The 17,952-nt window shown below is 43.3% G+C and overlaps 2 protein-coding genes across 2 annotated transcripts; both read right to left on the bottom strand.

Moving 5' to 3' along the window:
* Positions 1-4,934: 4,934 nt before the first annotated feature.
* LOC117736779 (UDP-glucuronosyltransferase 2A1-like) lies at positions 4,935-10,808 on the bottom strand. The gene is made up of 6 exons (XM_034542331.1): positions 9,801-10,808; positions 9,463-9,611; positions 9,169-9,300; positions 8,296-8,383; positions 6,823-7,042; positions 4,935-6,473 (listed from the first exon to the last, which is right to left on the bottom strand). The coding sequence occupies exons 1-6, from the start codon at positions 10,522-10,524 to the stop codon at positions 6,176-6,178; spliced, it is 1,611 nt and encodes a 536-aa protein (XP_034398222.1). The 5' UTR covers positions 10,525-10,808; the 3' UTR covers positions 4,935-6,175.
* A 4,826-nt stretch (positions 10,809-15,634) lies between these two features.
* On the bottom strand, positions 15,635-16,978 carry tal2 (T-cell acute lymphocytic leukemia 2). The gene is made up of 2 exons (XM_034542338.1): positions 16,860-16,978; positions 15,635-15,987 (listed from the first exon to the last, which is right to left on the bottom strand). Exon 2 carries the CDS (start codon positions 15,971-15,973, stop codon positions 15,635-15,637), a length of 339 nt encoding a protein of 112 aa, XP_034398229.1. The 5' UTR covers positions 15,974-15,987; positions 16,860-16,978.
* Positions 16,979-17,952: the final 974 nt, after the last annotated feature.

Raw genomic sequence — 17,952 nt, 5'->3', positions numbered from 1 at the left:
ACAGGAAATACTGGATCTGTGTTTAGCTCAATACTGCTGGAACCAGCATGGAACGACTCAGACCCTCTACTGACCTCAGAGTCTTCAGTCTCCAGTCTAGACTCTCCAGTCCAGCAGCCTCACATCTGAATCCTTCAGGTTGTTCTCACTCAGATCCAGTTCTTTCAGACTGGAGGGGTTGGACTTCAGAGCTGAGGCCAGAGAAGAACAGCTGATATCTGACAACATGCAGCTCCTCAACCTGAATAAATAATAAAGATGAAGATTATAATCCATTCACAACCAATCAGATGTGTTGAGGTTTAAATGTGTAGCTCAACATGACGATGTCCTCATCAATGAGCTTTTCTCTTTGTCATTGTGTTCTTGTGGATCATCACAGTATATCTTAGAGTAGATGATGAAACATCACCCACTCTGACACACTGTGTTCTTCCTTCAAGGTAGGATTTCAGCAGGGCAAGAGACTCTCGGGAAAAGTTAAAACTTGACAATTTATTAAGCAGGACATTGTGATTAACCGTATCAAAAGCCTTCTTGAGGTCAAGAAAAAACGCTGCTACTACCCCCCCTTTATCCATTTTAAGCTTCACTTTCTCTAAGAGGAAGCAGTTGGCTGTTTCAGTCGAATGATTGGCCCTGTAACCAAACTGCATAGGATGGAGCTGATATGGAGAGCTGTTGAGATGTTTAGTAAGTTGCTCTGCAACACATTTCTCAGCAATTTTGGCAACAGCAGGAAGAATACTGATCCAATATTAAAGACCACGTGCTGCTGCTTCAATAAAGACGGAGTGACTCCACCTCTTAAACTCCACCAGCGACTCCATCCATACAATCTCATGTTGTGAAGACACCTAGTTTTTATGTTTGTATTATTGTGGTTTATTAAAAAGAACGTGATGGGGAATAAAATATGAGCACCAAGAGCTGAAGAGCTTCAGAGTGAATCCTCCAGTGTTCTTCTGGTTAGATTCAGCTTGTAAATGTGGAGCTCAACACTGCTCTTCAGTCGATGGACTAAACCACGTCACCTCATGGTTTGATCTCAGGAAGCTTCCTCACTGAGTGAACCGACCCACAAGTATTGAGGAGCTGTCCTGATAAGAGCTGCTCCACTTCTCTAGATGCTAAGGAAAGGTGCTTCAGTGCTTCCTTTCTTGTCTCCTTTAGCAGAGGGAACACTGGACCTTCCTTCATTAAAGGAAAGGAGACAATGACGTCACTCAATAAGGACACAGGTTCACCGTTCGGTGGTCCATCACATACACGTCCTACTGACTCTGCTGGACAGGAATCCTCACTTGAACTGTCAGCAGGGAGTTTGTCACTGAACTCGTTTTCTATGTTATAAATAAAGTTGTTCAAAACAAACGTTTCTAGTCTAGAGTGAGTGCTGTAGGATTCTCTGAGCACCACGTCCACTTTTCCTAAATCCTTATGAACTCTCCTTCACACCTTTTCTTGACCTCCTGACCTTTTCCATTGAGGTCAAGGAGAAGTGGTTAGGAAAGGACATAGGACGCCACCTTGTGGATTATTCCACCTTGTAGACTATTCCACCTCAGTGTGGATCAGAAGGATATCAGCCTGATGTCTGCAGTTTAGTGTCAACATAACTTTCACATTATTAATCTCAGCACTGAAGTAAAGAATGTTGTCTGACCTCAGAGTCTCCAGTCTACAATGTGGACTCTCCAGTCCAGCAGACAGCTGCTTGAGTCCTGAATCCTGCAGCTCGTTGTAACTCAGATCCAGTTCTCTCAGACTGGAGGGGTTGGACTTCAAAGCTGACGCCAGAGAGAACTCTCGTGCTTTCATAAACAATAATGAGCTGCTCCTGATGAACCATGTAGTGATCTGTGTGTACACTTCCTGCAGCTCCTTCAAAGTAAAAGCCTTTAAGAGAGCTTGAGTTGGTCAGGTTTGAACTGAGGTCAGAAGTGGTGTAAATACTGCGGTAGACCAGCAGCCTGAGGCCGCGTTGTCTTGTCCCAATCAGAGTGACAGCTGAGGGGCGTGCACGAAGGAGCAGAGCCGGTAAGAAGTACTGAAGTCTTTCTTATTGGTCAGAAATGAGGCGGTGGAGTTAGAACCAAGCATTTGACCCGTTCACCAGGCAAATACCTGCAATGACGTGCATACTGTACGTGTTGCTTTGCAGGCGATCCGTTTCAGGGCGTTTCCTGAACAGATTTCACCAGCAGCTCGTTTTTTTTATTCCTTCAGCTTATGAAATCATGCTCAAATCACAAGTTAAAAACACTTCCTGCAGGATGAAAAGGGTTCTGACTCGTGGAGACCTCAATGTTGAACTTCAACATGCACTCCAGCAGGCCCAACTCTCCTTGATCAGCTATCCAGTGACGAGGCTCGGAGTGTGTGAAACTCCACCAAACCAAAATAGAACCATATGCAATTATGGACTATCAAACAATAATAACAGGAATACATAAAAAGAGTTGCTCCACATCCTGCTCCATCGAATCTGAACGGGCACAACACACAACGCACACACCACAAGGTCATATGCCTCACAGCACATTCTGCAATATGACCAATGACCTTCATTATAATGGATATTAAACATGTAAATGGCATACAGCATGTAGCATGGAAAGGGGGGGTCTCAGGTTCAGGTCCAAGCGTGTCATTCCCTTTTCTGCCACTAGGGACTGGGGCGTTTACAAGTGTGTATTAGTCCTCTTGGATTACATCACAGCTTTTATATGTGACTGACAGCTGTCACTGAGACGAAGACGAAGACGATACAACATGTGGCACACAAAGATTGTCTCATTTTAGTTAGAAAATAAACTTTAGTAAACACAAATCATCAGAAAACATTGTCAGTAACTGAACATCAGTCCTATGAACTAGTTATCAGAAGGTCTCTTACTTTGAGTCTGAGGGTCCAGGTTCAGCACTGAAGTATGGAGGATCATCTTTGGACCGATCACTCTTCAGAGACTGACAGATGGATCTTGGAGACTCTGATCTGGACTGAACTCTGCCAATATCAAGAGGGTTTAATTCAGAATGAATCTTTGATAACAACAAAGACCTTACAGTAGATCTGAATACACAAACTACTGTACTGCAGATATGTAGACGGCTTTAACGTGTGTATTAGTCCTCTTGGATTACATCAGAGCCTTTCTAGGTGACTGAGACGAAGAGGAAGACCATTGTATATGATAATATTTTAAAATCCTAACATGGTGAATTATCACCGGTCCTGTTCGTGGTTTTCATGGATAGGATATCTAGGAGCAGCCAGGGGCGGAGAACGTCGGGTTTGGGGGTCTCAGGGGTCTTGGGATCGTCTCCCTGCTGTTTGCAGAGGATGTGGTCCTGTTGGCCTCGGACCGTGACCTCCAGCATTCACTGGTGGCCACGGTGCTCTGCCAGAAACCGGTGGATTGATCCCTCCCTGTCAGTAACTGAACAGGGAGGGATCAGTTGTGTGACTTTCTACATCAGAATAGTTTATTTGAGGAGTTTCAGTCAGGATTTAGAAAACACCACAGCACAGAGACAGCACTGGTGAAAATTACAAATGACCTCCTAATTGCATCAGATAAAGGACTCATCTCTGTACTTGTTTTGTTAGACCTTAGTGCTGCGTTTGACACCATTGATCATGACATCCTATTACAGAGACTGGATCAGTCGATACATATCAGAACATCGGTTTGGTGATACTTTCGGAATATCTATGGACACTGCAGCCGCTGCGGTAGAGGCAGTCCCCGTTCCCGGCCCATTCCAAACTCCGCAACCAGTACGGGGAAACGGGGAGAGGTAGACTCGTTTGGGGCCTACATATCGCACCGGAATCCCGCCCGTCTGTGATAAAGGAGACGAAGGCAGCTAGTGCCTGCAAGCCCCCAGATGTGGAGCTGTCAAATTTTGCTTCGATTTAAACGCCCACCGGACACGGCCCTCCTATTGAGGCCTGGGAAATTACAAGTCGAGTTAGTCGCCAACGGCGTTACCACGGACCACCACGAGGAGGTTCGACTCAACCGACTATGAGGCTGGGACTAGCCGGCCTTAGGCGACTGAGAACGCATGGCTGGTGCAATCAGCAGGAGATGGACAGAGGCATAAAAGCCTGAAACACGGCAATCAGAGAGCTTGTCTCCCACGTGCCCAATTTGTTTGTGTGAGTAAAAGGTGTCCACCTCTCTGCCCCACCCGACTCCATTCTAAAACCGAGCCACATTTTCTTTTTTGAAAGAAGTGAGAGCACTTTGTAAACTGTGATTAAGCCGTCATATCTAAACCCCAAAACACATTTAAGGACACGTAGATATTCACAAAAGCCTTGAGCCTCTCCTAACGTTCACACTTTTGTGACCAGAGTTATGGTTTACTGTGATATTCCACATTAAATACCATGGCAACCAGTGATACATAGAGGCAGTGTGTAACTCTGTCGCCCGACCCCCTGCACTCTCTGAGTCTCATATTGTATCACTAGAGGGCACACTTAACCTGTGCTGTACTTGGAATGAGGGTTTATTTTCTCAGCTCATTTAACTCTGATTTTTGTTGTTTTGTTAGTGAAAGCCATCGAGGATCTGTGAGCCAAACGACAAACGCATCTGTCAGGTGAAGTGTGATGACCACTAAGGGAAAGGAGCCACAGGAAAAAGGTGAGTAAACCCTAGTTTCATGCCTTAAAAAACAACTGATATAACTGATATTGTTTTGCCATGTCTTCACCAGATTCTATCAGCCTGGATGGGTTTGCGTTGACATCCCTCAGATACCAGCTGTCCTGGGGTCTGCTCCTTGCATTGGGAAATGGTGAGCAGCTTCTTTAAGATTCTTCTTCATGTTGAGTGCTAAACTTAACAACTCATTTGTGAAAGCTTCATTAGAATCCTCAATTAAGACGTTATTAAGTAGCACAAAAGTCAAACTTTGGTTAACTGACAGATGAGAAATTCTTTAATACCAGTTATTTGTTTCAACAGGGATTACTTTACAGCTTTGTTTCCAGTTTACATATATATACTTTAGATATTACAGTATATAGTTATCAAGACCATTAATAATAACTCGTCAGAAGAATGAAAGGAACAGAATGAAAAATCCTTTTTTGTGTGAAATTCTTTCCCCCAAAATTATTACCCGTCAATGTCAGAAATGTAGTGTTATTACATAAAGGAAAAAACGATACAACTGTTCACATGTATTTTAAAGCAAATGCATGGTAATTGTGTGCATAGAGGTTAACAATGTCTTCAATTCAGTTTTCCAGGCGAGGCTGACTCAACCTGACTTCATGGCGACATAACAAGTGAAAATAGGAAGTTGCACTCAGTAGAGTGCAGATCTCTGCCAAGATTGTCTCGAACAACCACTGCTGTAATGTTTTATTGAATTAATATAATCCAAAGTTGGCTCGGCTGCAAGTGTATCGGACGTGGTTTTCACTTGCACAGATACAGTACAAATATTGTTTTGTATCCATGCAGATGTCCGTACCGTCTTACTGGCAATAACTGCAACATGAAGCATGTATTTAGACTTCACGGTTACCTTTTTCTTTTAATGCAAGAAAGTAAACCTCTAGATTCCCAATATGTGGTCTGTTTATCCTGTTATGATTAGTGAATGAGCAGTCGGCAGTCAATTAATGGTGGTATCATTAAAAAACATTATTACTCTGAACTGACAGTTTCTGAAACACGCTGCCTCATTCGACTTCTAAATACATCTCTGAAGCGAGAGTCTACAGCCGTGCTGGCAGCTCCGAGAGGCCGAACACAGAGCGAACATTTGAGCGAACGTGCTTACATGGACACTGTTGATACGCTGGTGTTTAGCAGGTATGATGTTAGGTTTATGTTGAATTGATAATACTTAGTGTGAGTCTCTGCAACCACGAAAAGACCGTGAGCATGCAGCCAAAAATGCGGACAGACACAGAGATGCATTCATGCACTCACTCACGCCAGCTCTCATCACCTCCGTGCTAAGATAACAAATTGTTTCATTGTTTCACGAGAATACTGGAAAAATTGTAAAAGTATGTTTTTCATTTGCTTTTTTACTTGTTTTAGAGTTGTCTCAAGACACAAACTACAATCCGGGGGCTTGTGGTTACATTACATGATTAAGCCGAGCAAGTTTTTTCCCAACTACATCTCATTTCAGTCGGTTACTCGGCCTTTCTCTTTCTCTTCGTCTTCTCCTTTCCTCTTCCTCCACAGCACCTCTGGAAGCAGAAACTGCAGGTCTTGATGAAGAGGAGTACGAGGATCAGAACAACGGTGAGGAGGAAGGCCAGGACGTCCAGGCTGTGATACTGGTACCAGGTGAGGTTGTGGGCTTGAACCCTCAGGTGCTCGGCCCCTTTGTTTCTCATGGTGAACTCGATCCAGAATACCGCCTCATCACGGGGACTCATTGGTCTGTCGTGGTGGATACTGGACAGCCACAAGGCATTCTCCTTGTACCTATGAACGGGACATACACAGGGGAAAATGGGGATTAATGGGCTACATGTCTTCCACGTATCGTTCATTTTTATCGTTGTGTTTCTGTGCCTGACCGAGAATAAGAATAAAAGGTGTTTTTTTTCTCACGTGAAAGCCATTCTACAAGGAGAAAAGACACTCCTGTGGTTTTGTAATTTCATTGTGACCTTGAAACTCTGTGGTGATTGAGCTTTCATACTGCATTACATCATTTATGTCATGGTTTCAATCGCTTACGTATTATTAATGTAAGCTCTCCAAAAAGGCAGTCGTTTTTTCATTACCTTGTAACTCTCCTTAAAAGTGAAAATCTGTAAAAAGAACTTACGATTTGTCATTGATGACGGTATTGACTGCATCTCTAAGATCCTCCGTTTTCATGGAGTTAAAGTCTACACTAACTGCGGCTCCCTTTGCCCCAACATGGATCATGTTTTCTGGCTGGTCAGCGAACATGGGGATGCCCACCATGGGAACACCGTGGTAGATGGCCTCATAGATCCCATTGGTGCCACCGTGGGTGATAAAAACTCTGGTCTTGGGGTGACCTGATATGGGTATCAGAAATCATGAAAGATACATTAATCTCTTCAGTTAAGATTGGTTGTTTATGCACATATTGTTCGCTTCTGAATGATATGACGACTATAAACATGTACTGAACATTGGCAAAGGATCATGGATTTGTGCTTTTAGTTCACCTCTTACACACTTTGTCTGACAGTGGTTAGCAGGTCCGTCTTTCAATCAGGGGGTTGGTGGTTCAATCCCCGCACTAGTCGGTGTGTCTTTGAGCAAGACACTTAACCCTGAGTTGTTCCCTGTAGCTGTGTCTACAGTGTATGAATGTAACATGATTGTAAGTCGCTTTGGATAAAAGCGTCAGCTAAATGACATGTAATGTAATATGTAATGTCCTTGTTGGCACAATCTTGGAACCTATCGGTGGAAACGATTTTGCATCTGAGGGCAACTGCCATTATTTCGGGGTTCCTGTTAAACAAACCGGATATCCAGGCCGAGACTTCCTTTTTCCGTGCTCGGTCATTGTTTACAGTAAGATAATAAGCAAGTTGAAATGCGAGACTGGAGGTGGAGTTGCGCGACAACGTCTTACGATCTGATTGTTTTCACAAGCGAACTTTAAGACCATAAAAGGCGTTGACCGACGATAGCCGATGGGTTCTGGGATTGCACTTCGAACCAAAGCCTTGCGCCTCATGAGCTCTCCGAACGGACGGTTTAGCTCCATGTCATCAAAGCCCACTCAAATGTGATGGTTCAATGTTACTCGGACTACAAACGGAAACCAGAACGCTACCAACATCTTGACCAATAGTCTACTGAGTCTGCATTTATCTGTAGATACCTGAACATAGATTAAGTCGAGCATAAACTGTGTCCCAATTACATACAATATACCAAATGAACTGTGAGCAGGTTTTGAGTATGTATTGTATTCACACTTAACAAGTTATATGAATTATTCTACAAAACAATCAGTACCACTATCTGTTGATGGATACTATATGCCCCATGATGTAATTCACAAAGTAAATATAGGAAATGTCCACAGTATGAAAAACTATTGACGACATAGCTGGCTGGGCATTCGGTATAAAGCAGTATACAACAAAAATAAATAGTATACTGTTCGTATGTTGTATGAAATAAGGACACAGCTTTATTGTGTGGACCTGCTTGCATAGTTCACTTTTCACTGGATGAATAGAAGCTTGTAATTGTTTATGATTGGAAAATCCCTCGTCTCTGAAGTGACGTGCAAAAGAACTTTACTTACCCAGTAGGTCATTCTGAGGGATCCAGTCGTATATTCTGGTGTTGGCACCCAGAGTTGCTGGTTTTTCTCCACTGTATCTCCACAGCACCTAATACCAAAAGTAAAAACACTCAAAATAACACATATTTCATAATTTACTGCATAGCAATACATTTAATAATAAATGCGTGAACAAAGGGGAAAAGTAGTTTTATTTTATAACAAAACTTTAGTTCTTTACATTGGATCTTTGGTGATTACCTTCTGGTGTTAGGTCATTTATCCAATGAGATTAGGTTCCATTACTTATTTAAACTTTAAACCCAATCTCTTCTCCCAGCCTTGGGCCCGGCTGTACTATCTTTTAAAAAATTGCTGTCGCTATAACTTGCAATTTAATTCAAATTAAGTGGTGCTGCTAACCTACCTTATTATATTAATCATCATATATATATATATAAATGTCTTGTTATTACGGCAATTTGGCCACGTAAACCATTCATTTTGTGTACTGCACTTGCTTGACGTGTCGCCTCATTAGGGACACCTAGAAGAAGATAACATCGCACACTCTGACATAACAACGTCAACACTGAAAACGGAGTTTCTGAAAATCTTCAACCTGGCCGAAGTTGAACAAAAGCTTCTGTTTCAGTGACCTCGATAGACAGTGATTCACATTTTTATGTTAAACGGACATCTTATCTGACCAAAGAAAACACCGGTGTTTTGTTGCTGCTGGGTCCATTCCTCTTGATGCAAAAAAGATGCATGGTTTGCTTTCTGTGTAGCATAAAGGGGCTATAACTGCATTTCGATGAGCAACCCTGGGTTGTACAAGGACAAGAAAAAATAATCTTAATTAAACGGACAAAATATAGATTGTCCTCTGACCTTTTGTGGGACCTGAGCGAGGGCTGAGGCTATAATGTTTGCCTTCTCTGTGGTGATGTTGTTGATGATTGATCCCAAAGTGAAGACCACAATGCCAGCGTCTCCAGAACTCTGCACAAACTCCTCCATTTCCTGCAAGAATAACATTGTCCCAATGCAAACCAACCGGCATTTAGTGTTCTCTATTTTTATTGGCTCATTCTCTTTATTGTTGAAGTCAGGAATCCTGTGTAGACAGCCCTACCTCTGTGTAATGACATAATAATAGGCCTGTGATGGTAGCGACAGCCCTACCTCTGGTAGCGGTTTAGCAGGTCTGCAGTGAATCCCACCAACAAATTTGAAGTTGGGGAGGAAAGGACGAGGGAAGTCAAAATCCCAGTAGGTTCGCATCAACCAGATATCTGCCCTACCCATCACCTCGCAGGCACTGGTGGGTGTTCCTGTCATGAAACAAAATGAAAGGATGACAGCCGCCCTTTGAAAAGTATTAACATTATTTTTCATATTGTATTTGCTTGAAATAGGTGCAGACGAACTGTTGACTGGATTTAGAAACATTGCAATCAATCCAATAATCATTGGATTTTATACGGCCCTTAGAAATGTGTTGTTACATAGTTATTACTCACCTTTGATTTCGGAGTAATATTTATCGAGTACGTCCCAAAAAATGTTTTCGAGCAGGAGGTCCTGCAATGCGTAGTAGAGGAAGTTCCACAGTCTCTCAGAGAAGTCCATCTTGTCGGTTAGTTTGCTCATAGCCCCGGGGACAAAGGAAGGAGGAGCAGGGAGCTGACCACACTTTCTCTCCCAGTTATTGGCTAAGGAGAACCGAAGGGAGAAGACCAGAGGGATGCCCAAAATCTCTGCTACTAAGTCACTGCCGGGGTATACAGGGTCAGCCAGGAGAAGGTCATATTTTCCCTCCTTCAGCTTCTTCATGATGGATTCTGATTTCAGCACGCCGTCCAAATACTTCAAAGAATACTGCAGGTTGACCTTCATTATATCCATGAATTTCATGTATATCTGCATGTAGCTCATATGATCTATCTCATACATGGAGAAGTGAAGGAAGTCTTTCATGAAGTCCTGCATGGCCTCCATTGAGACCGAGACGTCGAAGGGTTCGTAGCTGAAGCGAGAAGGCTCACTGGTGTTCATGTACATCGACACGCTCGGCACCAGAACCGTGACCCGGTGACCCCTGTCGATCAGCGTCTCCAGCACAGGCTTCATGTTAATCCAGTGGCTGCCTTCAGTGTACCAGACCAAAATGTTCCCTCCGCTTGCGCTCCGTGTCGCACAAAGTACCAGCAGCACACAGACCGAGAGGCTCTGCCACGGCTTCATGGTGCTCGTTTGTCTGGGCGAACGCTCGCTGCGCTCCTTTTTTTCTAATCTGCTCCAGGACAAATAATCATTGACTAAACAAAGCTGAACTCTGGCTCGTAGCTATTGTTTGTCCTGCGTGACCCATTATAAAACACACACACACACACACACCCCAAATAACTATAAAGGGGTAAAAGGTAATGGCTGTAAAGTTAACAGTCAGGATTTCAAACAACAAAGTAGTCTCTATCTAACCTGCATCCAGAAATCCACAAACGTAAATCCTGAGAGGTGGAGTTCAGTAACTGACTGATAAATGTTTCAGCTATGTGGGCTTGGACACACTGGAGTAATTTGAGAATGGTGTGTTTGTGTGTGTGTGTGTGTCTGTGTGTGTGTGTGTGTGTGTGTGCGTGCATGTGGGGGCCTGTGCAAGAATGTCCGTGCATACAAAGTGTAGGAGTGGGAGTGCAACCAATGAAGTGTTGGTTTAAAGGCACATGTCAGAAGCAGTTGTATGTTTACAGCTTATTTTTCCTCCGTTAGCACTAGTGTGGCGGCTCAAGGCATCGCAGTGCAGAGTCTCCACAAGTTTTGACTGGGTTGCACAAGTATTGACTGGGTTGGCCTGAATGTTATGTACAGATTCCCATGGTGCACTTAAGGATGACTCAGGACTTTAACGGGTTGGCACACGTTGTTTCTCAGACAACTTGTCCTAATAACTTTAATTATCCTCAGACATTTCCTCTTGTGCCACCATGACTGTGACTTTTGTTTGTTTTGAGTTAAATGTCTCTCCAACTATCCGATGTGTTAATTACCCCTCAGGAATCGTAACAAGATTGGCGATCCCATCATCCGGGGTCACATTTTCTACTTCTCTAACAAGTTGGTTCGTGCCCAAAATACCTGACGAACTAACGGCCTCAGCTGCCCTTTTGTGTTTCACGCTTATTAGCAAGTTTTAGCGTGCGAACATTTTGAGCATGAACGATCTACCTGCTAAACATCATCATGTCGACAGTGTCATTGTCAGCATGTCAGCGTTTAACTAACATGTTCACTCTTGTGTTCAGCCTCACGGAGCTGAGCTCTTGCCTCAGAGGTGTATCGAGCAGTCGAATGAGGCAGCTGATTTCAGAATCCGTCTGGGGGCCAGAGGGGTCAGCTCGGTGTGAATATTAGGTAGGCGGGGGTTGTCGAACATGCCTTTAGGAATCAGTGGCGTTGAGGGTGTGCTGTTCTTGGGAAATGTCACACGCGGCTGTTTGGCCGTCTAAATCTTAACTCTGGGTACTTTGGCCCCCTCATTAACATTGTAGATTCCTTTTGACGCTGGATTCAGGAGCGTCTGGAAAAAACAATAAGCATTTGAATATTGAATTCAATGCCCTGTTGAGGGAGTCAGTGGCCATTCAGAGTGTGTAAGTGTATACTGTTTCGTCCTCAGACCTCCCCTGGTGGTTCAGAGGACGTGTGAGGGAAGCTAATGATGGATATACCCACGGTGTTGCATACGATCGCAGAACCGCTCAGTCTAAATGTTTAAATTCCGGATGAAATTAAATAAATGCACAATCTACGCTTCAGTCACTGCATTCCTGCTGCTTCCTCTCCTTCTGTCCTCCCTCCTCGCGCTGTCTTTCCACCACGGGGGTAAGGGTTACAGAGCATTGCTTTTTGAAGTAGATATTTGCATAATCAGATTAGGATGCGTGATTGTCAGTGCGCTCCGCCCCCGCCCCCCCCCCCCCCATCAGAGGGTGCTCCAGAGGAGAGAGGGTGCTGTCCAGCCCAACAATGGGTGAGTCACCTCCTCTCTCTCTCTCTCTCTCTCACCCTCCAACCAGCCTGCACCTGCATCCCACCCACCCACCCACCCGGGCTGCAGGTCGGCCGCGGCGGCAGGCCACGCTTGGACTTGCAGCCGTGGAGGGGTGAGAGGGAGAGAGAGAGAGAGAGAGAGAGAAGGGAAGAAGGAGGGGGTCTGAGTGCATGAAGGGAGTGGGAGGGCAGGGGTTGAGCTGAGATATTTAAACATGCAGAGTGTGAATTGGCTTTAAGGGGATAAAGAGCTCAGGGCCTATCGGTTGGCACCCAACTCCAGAAATTCTTTTTCATGGGCGCCTCAGCCGGGAGAGCGAGGGGCTGCCTGCACTGATCTGGCCCATTGTGATAACAGATTCAGACAGTGTGCTAGACGCTGATAAGGAAATGTGCTCTCAATAGACGATTACCCTCATACTTGGGAGAGAATAGTCATTCAGGCAAATATACTTGGTGGAGGGAATGAGAAGCGTACAGATTTGTTATTATTTTTCAATGCAGGGTTTCATAATTCTGCTGGAAAATTGAGGTCAGAGTAATGCTCATATTGTCATTGGGGCGATTGCTGTAAATAAGGGTGTATCAGCAAAATGCCTTCCAATCCAGTTTCAAATGATTACTGAATAATTGAACATTAAACCGTTTTTTTTTTTTTTTTAATACACCAAAACATTCAACGTACAAAAGAAGTAAACGTGTTTTCAAAATTGCATCTCGTGTTACCAGGAAGTACAGCTATTAATAACGACAGTAGTTAAAAAAGAATGAAAAAAAAAACCTGAAATGTCAGATCACCATGAAATTGCTCAATTCACTGTGAAATTGCACAAGAGGTAAATCTCTCCCAAATTCATGCTTTGGGAGCGACGGACTCGCTCCGTACAGTTGTTTTCCGCTCTCCCCCAGTTCAAAATGATTCGTTTAGCATTTATGTTTACAATGAGTCACCTGTCGGTTCCCACAGGCCTCCAGTCAGTATGTCCAGCTGCCCTCTGCTCCGTTTACACACCATTAGCCGGAGTTTAACAGCCGGAGTGAAAGCGGCACGAACCAACTGCGTGTTTACTCTTCAGCTCAGTTAGTTGCAGCCTGAAAAACGGGGCGCGTTGCCTCCCGTCACAATAGGCGATTAGCCGTGTAGATGTCTGACCTCGGTTTAAATGACAAACGAGGAGACGGGTGCAAACAAGACTGCGGATATTGGAACGGAAAAAAAAAAAATTGCTGGAAACACATAATCAGTTTGTTGATTGACTGGGAAACTATTTCGATGTTCGATTTGGTGCTTATGTAATTAATAATATTTTCTGAGAGCAGTCGCTTTTCTGTTTTATTTCCATTTTAAATGGAGTATAATATTTTTCATTTTGGATTGCTGGTACGCTAAAACAAAACATTTGAAGACGTGACTTTTTACTGTTTTCTGATTTGCTGACTAATCAATTAATCGGTTAATTAAAAAAAATTTAAAAAAAGATTGATAAACCAACAATGGAAATAATCTTCAGTTGTAGCCCTAATTGAAACTATAGTTCATTTTCGTCTGTTTTCTTTAGAACATTTTGATGGCGTTTTCCCATAAAAAGCATTCATCCAACTGCACAGTCACATTTTGTTAATTGATATGTTGGAATTTAGAGTTTAATTGGGAATGCATGTGTGATTTCTGTTTGTTCTCAAGTAATATTCCTGCCCTTTCACTTAATAGTTATGACTTCAGTGCTGTTAAATACTGCGCGTATCAACAAAAGGGACGTTTTCCATCTGCACGTTGGTCAACTGGCCGGTGTTTGACTCCAGAATGACCTCCGATCCTCGGGGTCGGAAGTTAAGCTGTCACTTTCACTGCTCTTCTCCCAGACCTGTGGTCAGTGGACGGAGAGCAGAGGTCAGCGTTGTGTCCACACCGTCATCACAGGACTTGTGGACAAATGTTTTCTGGGCTTATTGAGCACCAACAAAAGGGGCAGCAGCTCTGCTCTTAACTTCACATCAGTTTGATGTATACACTGTGGGGAATAATGTCATCAGTGAGCCCCAATTTCACACTGCACACTAACTGAGAATATCTCTCCCACGGATTTGAGTTGTTGCCCAAGCAATCGTGTCTTCAACACTCAAAAATATTCTGTTTTTAGTGAGCGCACTCACTGTTTTGAGTTACTTTTGTCATTTCTTCAGTGTGAAAACACCACAGTTCAAAACAGGCTCACATTGAGTAAATAACTTGGGAGTCTACTAGATGTTTCCTGCTGTAAATATCACGACTGATTCGAGTGACCTCTGTCATTAACAAGATTCAGAAAGTGTTCTATTATCAAATCATTTATTAAATAAATAGTTCAAATAAATAACATACTGTATATTCACAAGCACACCAAAAATAAGTTACAAAAGAGGTATCGGAAGATAATTAGCACACTCTTCACAGTAGACAATCAATTCATAATCTTTGGCTATATGACATGCGTATTTTTTACAAAAAACACATTTAAATGAGAAGATATTTGTGTGGTGAAGCTTGTAAATACTGAAAGAGGATTGTCAGTTTTGCCGAAGTTCCCCCGAACCCAATCCCAAGAGTCCCAAATCTGGAGTCGACCAATAGTGAACGTTTGCTGTGTTAATAATCGGGTGAGAAACAGCAAAAGGATCCTTCTGGAGTCAGATAACCTTGGTTAATGAAAATAAAAAGGTCAAATTTTGTCTTCTCAAGAAATAAAAAAACAGCATGTCGATTTAAAAAAAGAAGAAAAATAGGGCCCTTGGCTATTTTGAGACAATTGCAGTCTGGAGAATTGGCTGAGCCATTATCTATTCAAATGCTGAATCTATTGCTTGAAATGAGAAATTCCTTAATCCCCTCCATTTTCCTCATCGGCAAAACACCCTGTCATTGCAAAACTCAATTAGTTCCAGGCTGGCCGGCAACAAGGAACATTAACATGAAGACATGAAGGGAATATTGTACATCCAGGTTTTTGTTTTTTTACACATCCATCCCATGCAGAATACAAATTAATGTTCACCCGCAAATCACATTTCAACACCGATCAGGAGGCCGTGCCCACATTTTCAGCCACGTTCGGCGGGGGGGGGGGGTCCACAAATATCACACAATATTGCATCTTCTGCATTGAAACACGTGTCACACGCGGGCGACGAATGCAGCGACAAAAAATAAATAAATAAAAAGAGAGTCTCAGAGGAAAAGGACATGATCAGTTTTTTTGTGTGTGTTTTTTTTTTTTTTTTTAAACCCCAGGAAAAAGGGTCAGAAGGTCCACTCGAGAGTCTTCTACCAGGCCTCGGAGCTGTCGCAGCTGGACCCAGGTGACGGCACCTCGGTGTCACTGGTCAGGGCCCAGGCGTGCGGAGGGGAGTGCAGTTGCTCCATGTTCCCCCTGAGGAAGGTGAGCAGGGCGGTGGGGGAGTGGCTGGCCGGCTGACCCGTCTGGCTCTCCAGCAGCTGCACCAGGAAGTTGATGTAGCGCATGGCCAGGCGCAGGATCTCGTTCTTGCTCAGCTTCTTCTCCGGAGGATGAGTGGGGATGAGCTTGCGGAGCTCGGCGAAGGCCGTGTTGACGTTGTGCTGGCGCCAGCGCTCCCTCGTGTTGGTGAACACCTTCCTGGTCATGGTGCCGAGTGGAGCTGCAACGAGTGGTCGATTGGTTGATTAGTCGATTGACGGAAAGGGAATATTTTGATCATTGAATCGTGGTTTTGTGAGGATTTTATGCAGGTCTTTCTTACACATTACTATATTTTGGTTTTTGGATGCATTGGAAGACATTTTGAGATGCCACCTTTTGACTGCGGGTATTTTTTAGGACATTTTAGAGACAACTATTACAATTATTAAATCGAGAAAATAATGAGCAATAATGAGCAATAATCAATCACAGTTAATACTGTAAGTCATGAGGGAAACTGGCCACATTAGTGTATGATATTTATATAATCCTGCAATAAATGTTTACAGGTATTTATTTTATGATTTACAGCTTATTATAATATTTCTCCTCTTTTTGCTATAAATTGACATATTCAAAAGGTTGTTTGGCTTTTGCCAGGCGTTCACTGTAAATACAGATTTTGGAAATGCATTCACTCCCCTTAAAGTATCTATCAATAACAAGCAGTATATAAACTGTTAATGGATTTAATAATAAATAAACACGATAAAGTAGCAGATATTAGTCAACAACTCCTCCGTGAAACGTGCATTTTAATTCCTCCTAATGTTACGTCATTACAGTGCATTATAAACCATTCATTAAATGTATTAAACTTCAACGGCCCTATTTGGCATTAAATAGTACTATGTTAAATGTTGTAACATTTGATTTCAAGAGATTTTCTGCTTAAATAAAAGCTCAAATGATCATTAATAACAGACAATTTGATCTTCCGCTGAATGCTAAGTCTGGTATAAATGCACATCCCCTTGTATCACACCATTGTTGACTAACACATGGCCCGAAGGGGGAAATACATGCTTCAATATTCCACAAATGTCTCACCTGTGTGTGTGTTTGTGTGTAGAAAATGAGCAGAAATCTCAGTTGCAGAGTCGTCCTCTGCGGATCATCGGTGTCCAGGAGTCCGCTGTCAATGTCCACTCAGATGTGTCTCCTCATGCTCGCTGAGAGATCCTTGTGAGCGAGAGGGAAGGAGAGAGTAAAAGAGAGAGAGAGTAGGAGGGAGGGATGGGGTAAGACTGCCGCATGCTCGCATCCCACATTTTATAGCAGGGTGAACCCTATTGTGTGACGTGCGCTGTCGTGGAGCCTCTGTTGCATTGTGTGTGTGTGTGTGTGTGTGTGTGTGGTTGGTTGGTTGGTGTTAACTGAGCAGTGATTGTTAAAACACACTCCCTCCTCCCCTTCTATCACTTAGAGCCAATGGAGGTGACTTTATGATTATATTGTCCATATAAATCATCACTTTAAATGATTTTCATGGTGTTTCTGTGCATTTGACAGGATTCTGGCTCTTTTTTTTTGTCCCCTCAACAGCCTTTTAAGTGACTATTTGTCGCCGCTTTTATGATTCATTGCTCTTTTAATCCTTGAAGGTTTCGCAGTAAAGGTGATAAATACATTCCCATTGAAGTGAAACTGAGACGTTCATCGCTCTGATCCCTCTCTTACGGCTCTGGACACTTGTTCCTTTCTGTTTCTCTGACATTAGGCACGGACAACCCACCATCCCCTGCGCCGTGGAAAGGACCTTGATATCGCTGCCTGCTCTGCTTTTGAATTCAGCCTGATTGGGCCACAAAAGGTAAAAATACCATATCCAGATTGACAGTTGAACAATATGTGTTTTGTCATGACTATGGTAATCTTGTTGAGCCATTCCAAGGGGCCACACATAAATTACGGCGTCCTGACTCACCTCTCTCAAACCACTCCCCCCTCTCTCTCTCTCTCTCTCTCTCTCTCTTTCTCTCTCTTTCCCTCCCCCTCCCCCTTTCTCTGCTTCCCACTTTCAACCTCCGTTCAGATATAAAAAAATAAATAAAACAAGTCTAGTTTAACCAATTGTCACTGTTCCTTTTACACCCTTCAAGTGTTGTTTCAAAGACGCAGCCTTCCATAAAAGTCTCTGTGT

This window comes from Cyclopterus lumpus, chromosome 9 (assembly GCF_009769545.1).
Source record: "Cyclopterus lumpus isolate fCycLum1 chromosome 9, fCycLum1.pri, whole genome shotgun sequence".
Classification (NCBI taxonomy): Eukaryota; Metazoa; Chordata; class Actinopteri; order Perciformes; family Cyclopteridae; genus Cyclopterus; species Cyclopterus lumpus.
This window is presented reverse-complemented; position numbering and strand designations above follow the sequence as displayed.

Coding starts and splice junctions, on each gene's coding strand:
- LOC117736779 (XM_034542331.1), bottom strand. CDS start 10,524: ATGAAGCCGTGGCAGAGCCTCTCGGTCTGTGTGCTGCTGGTACTTTGT. Junction 9,301..9,462: donor CTGCTAAACCGCTACCAGAG/GTAGGGCTGTCG, acceptor TTATTCTTGCAG/GAAATGGAGGAGTTTGTGCA. Junction 7,043..8,295: donor CCCTCAGAATGACCTACTGG/GTAAGTAAAGTT, acceptor TACCCATATCAG/GTCACCCCAAGACCAGAGTT.
- tal2 (XM_034542338.1), bottom strand. CDS start 15,973: ATGACCAGGAAGGTGTTCACCAACACGAGGGAGCGCTGGCGCCAGCAC.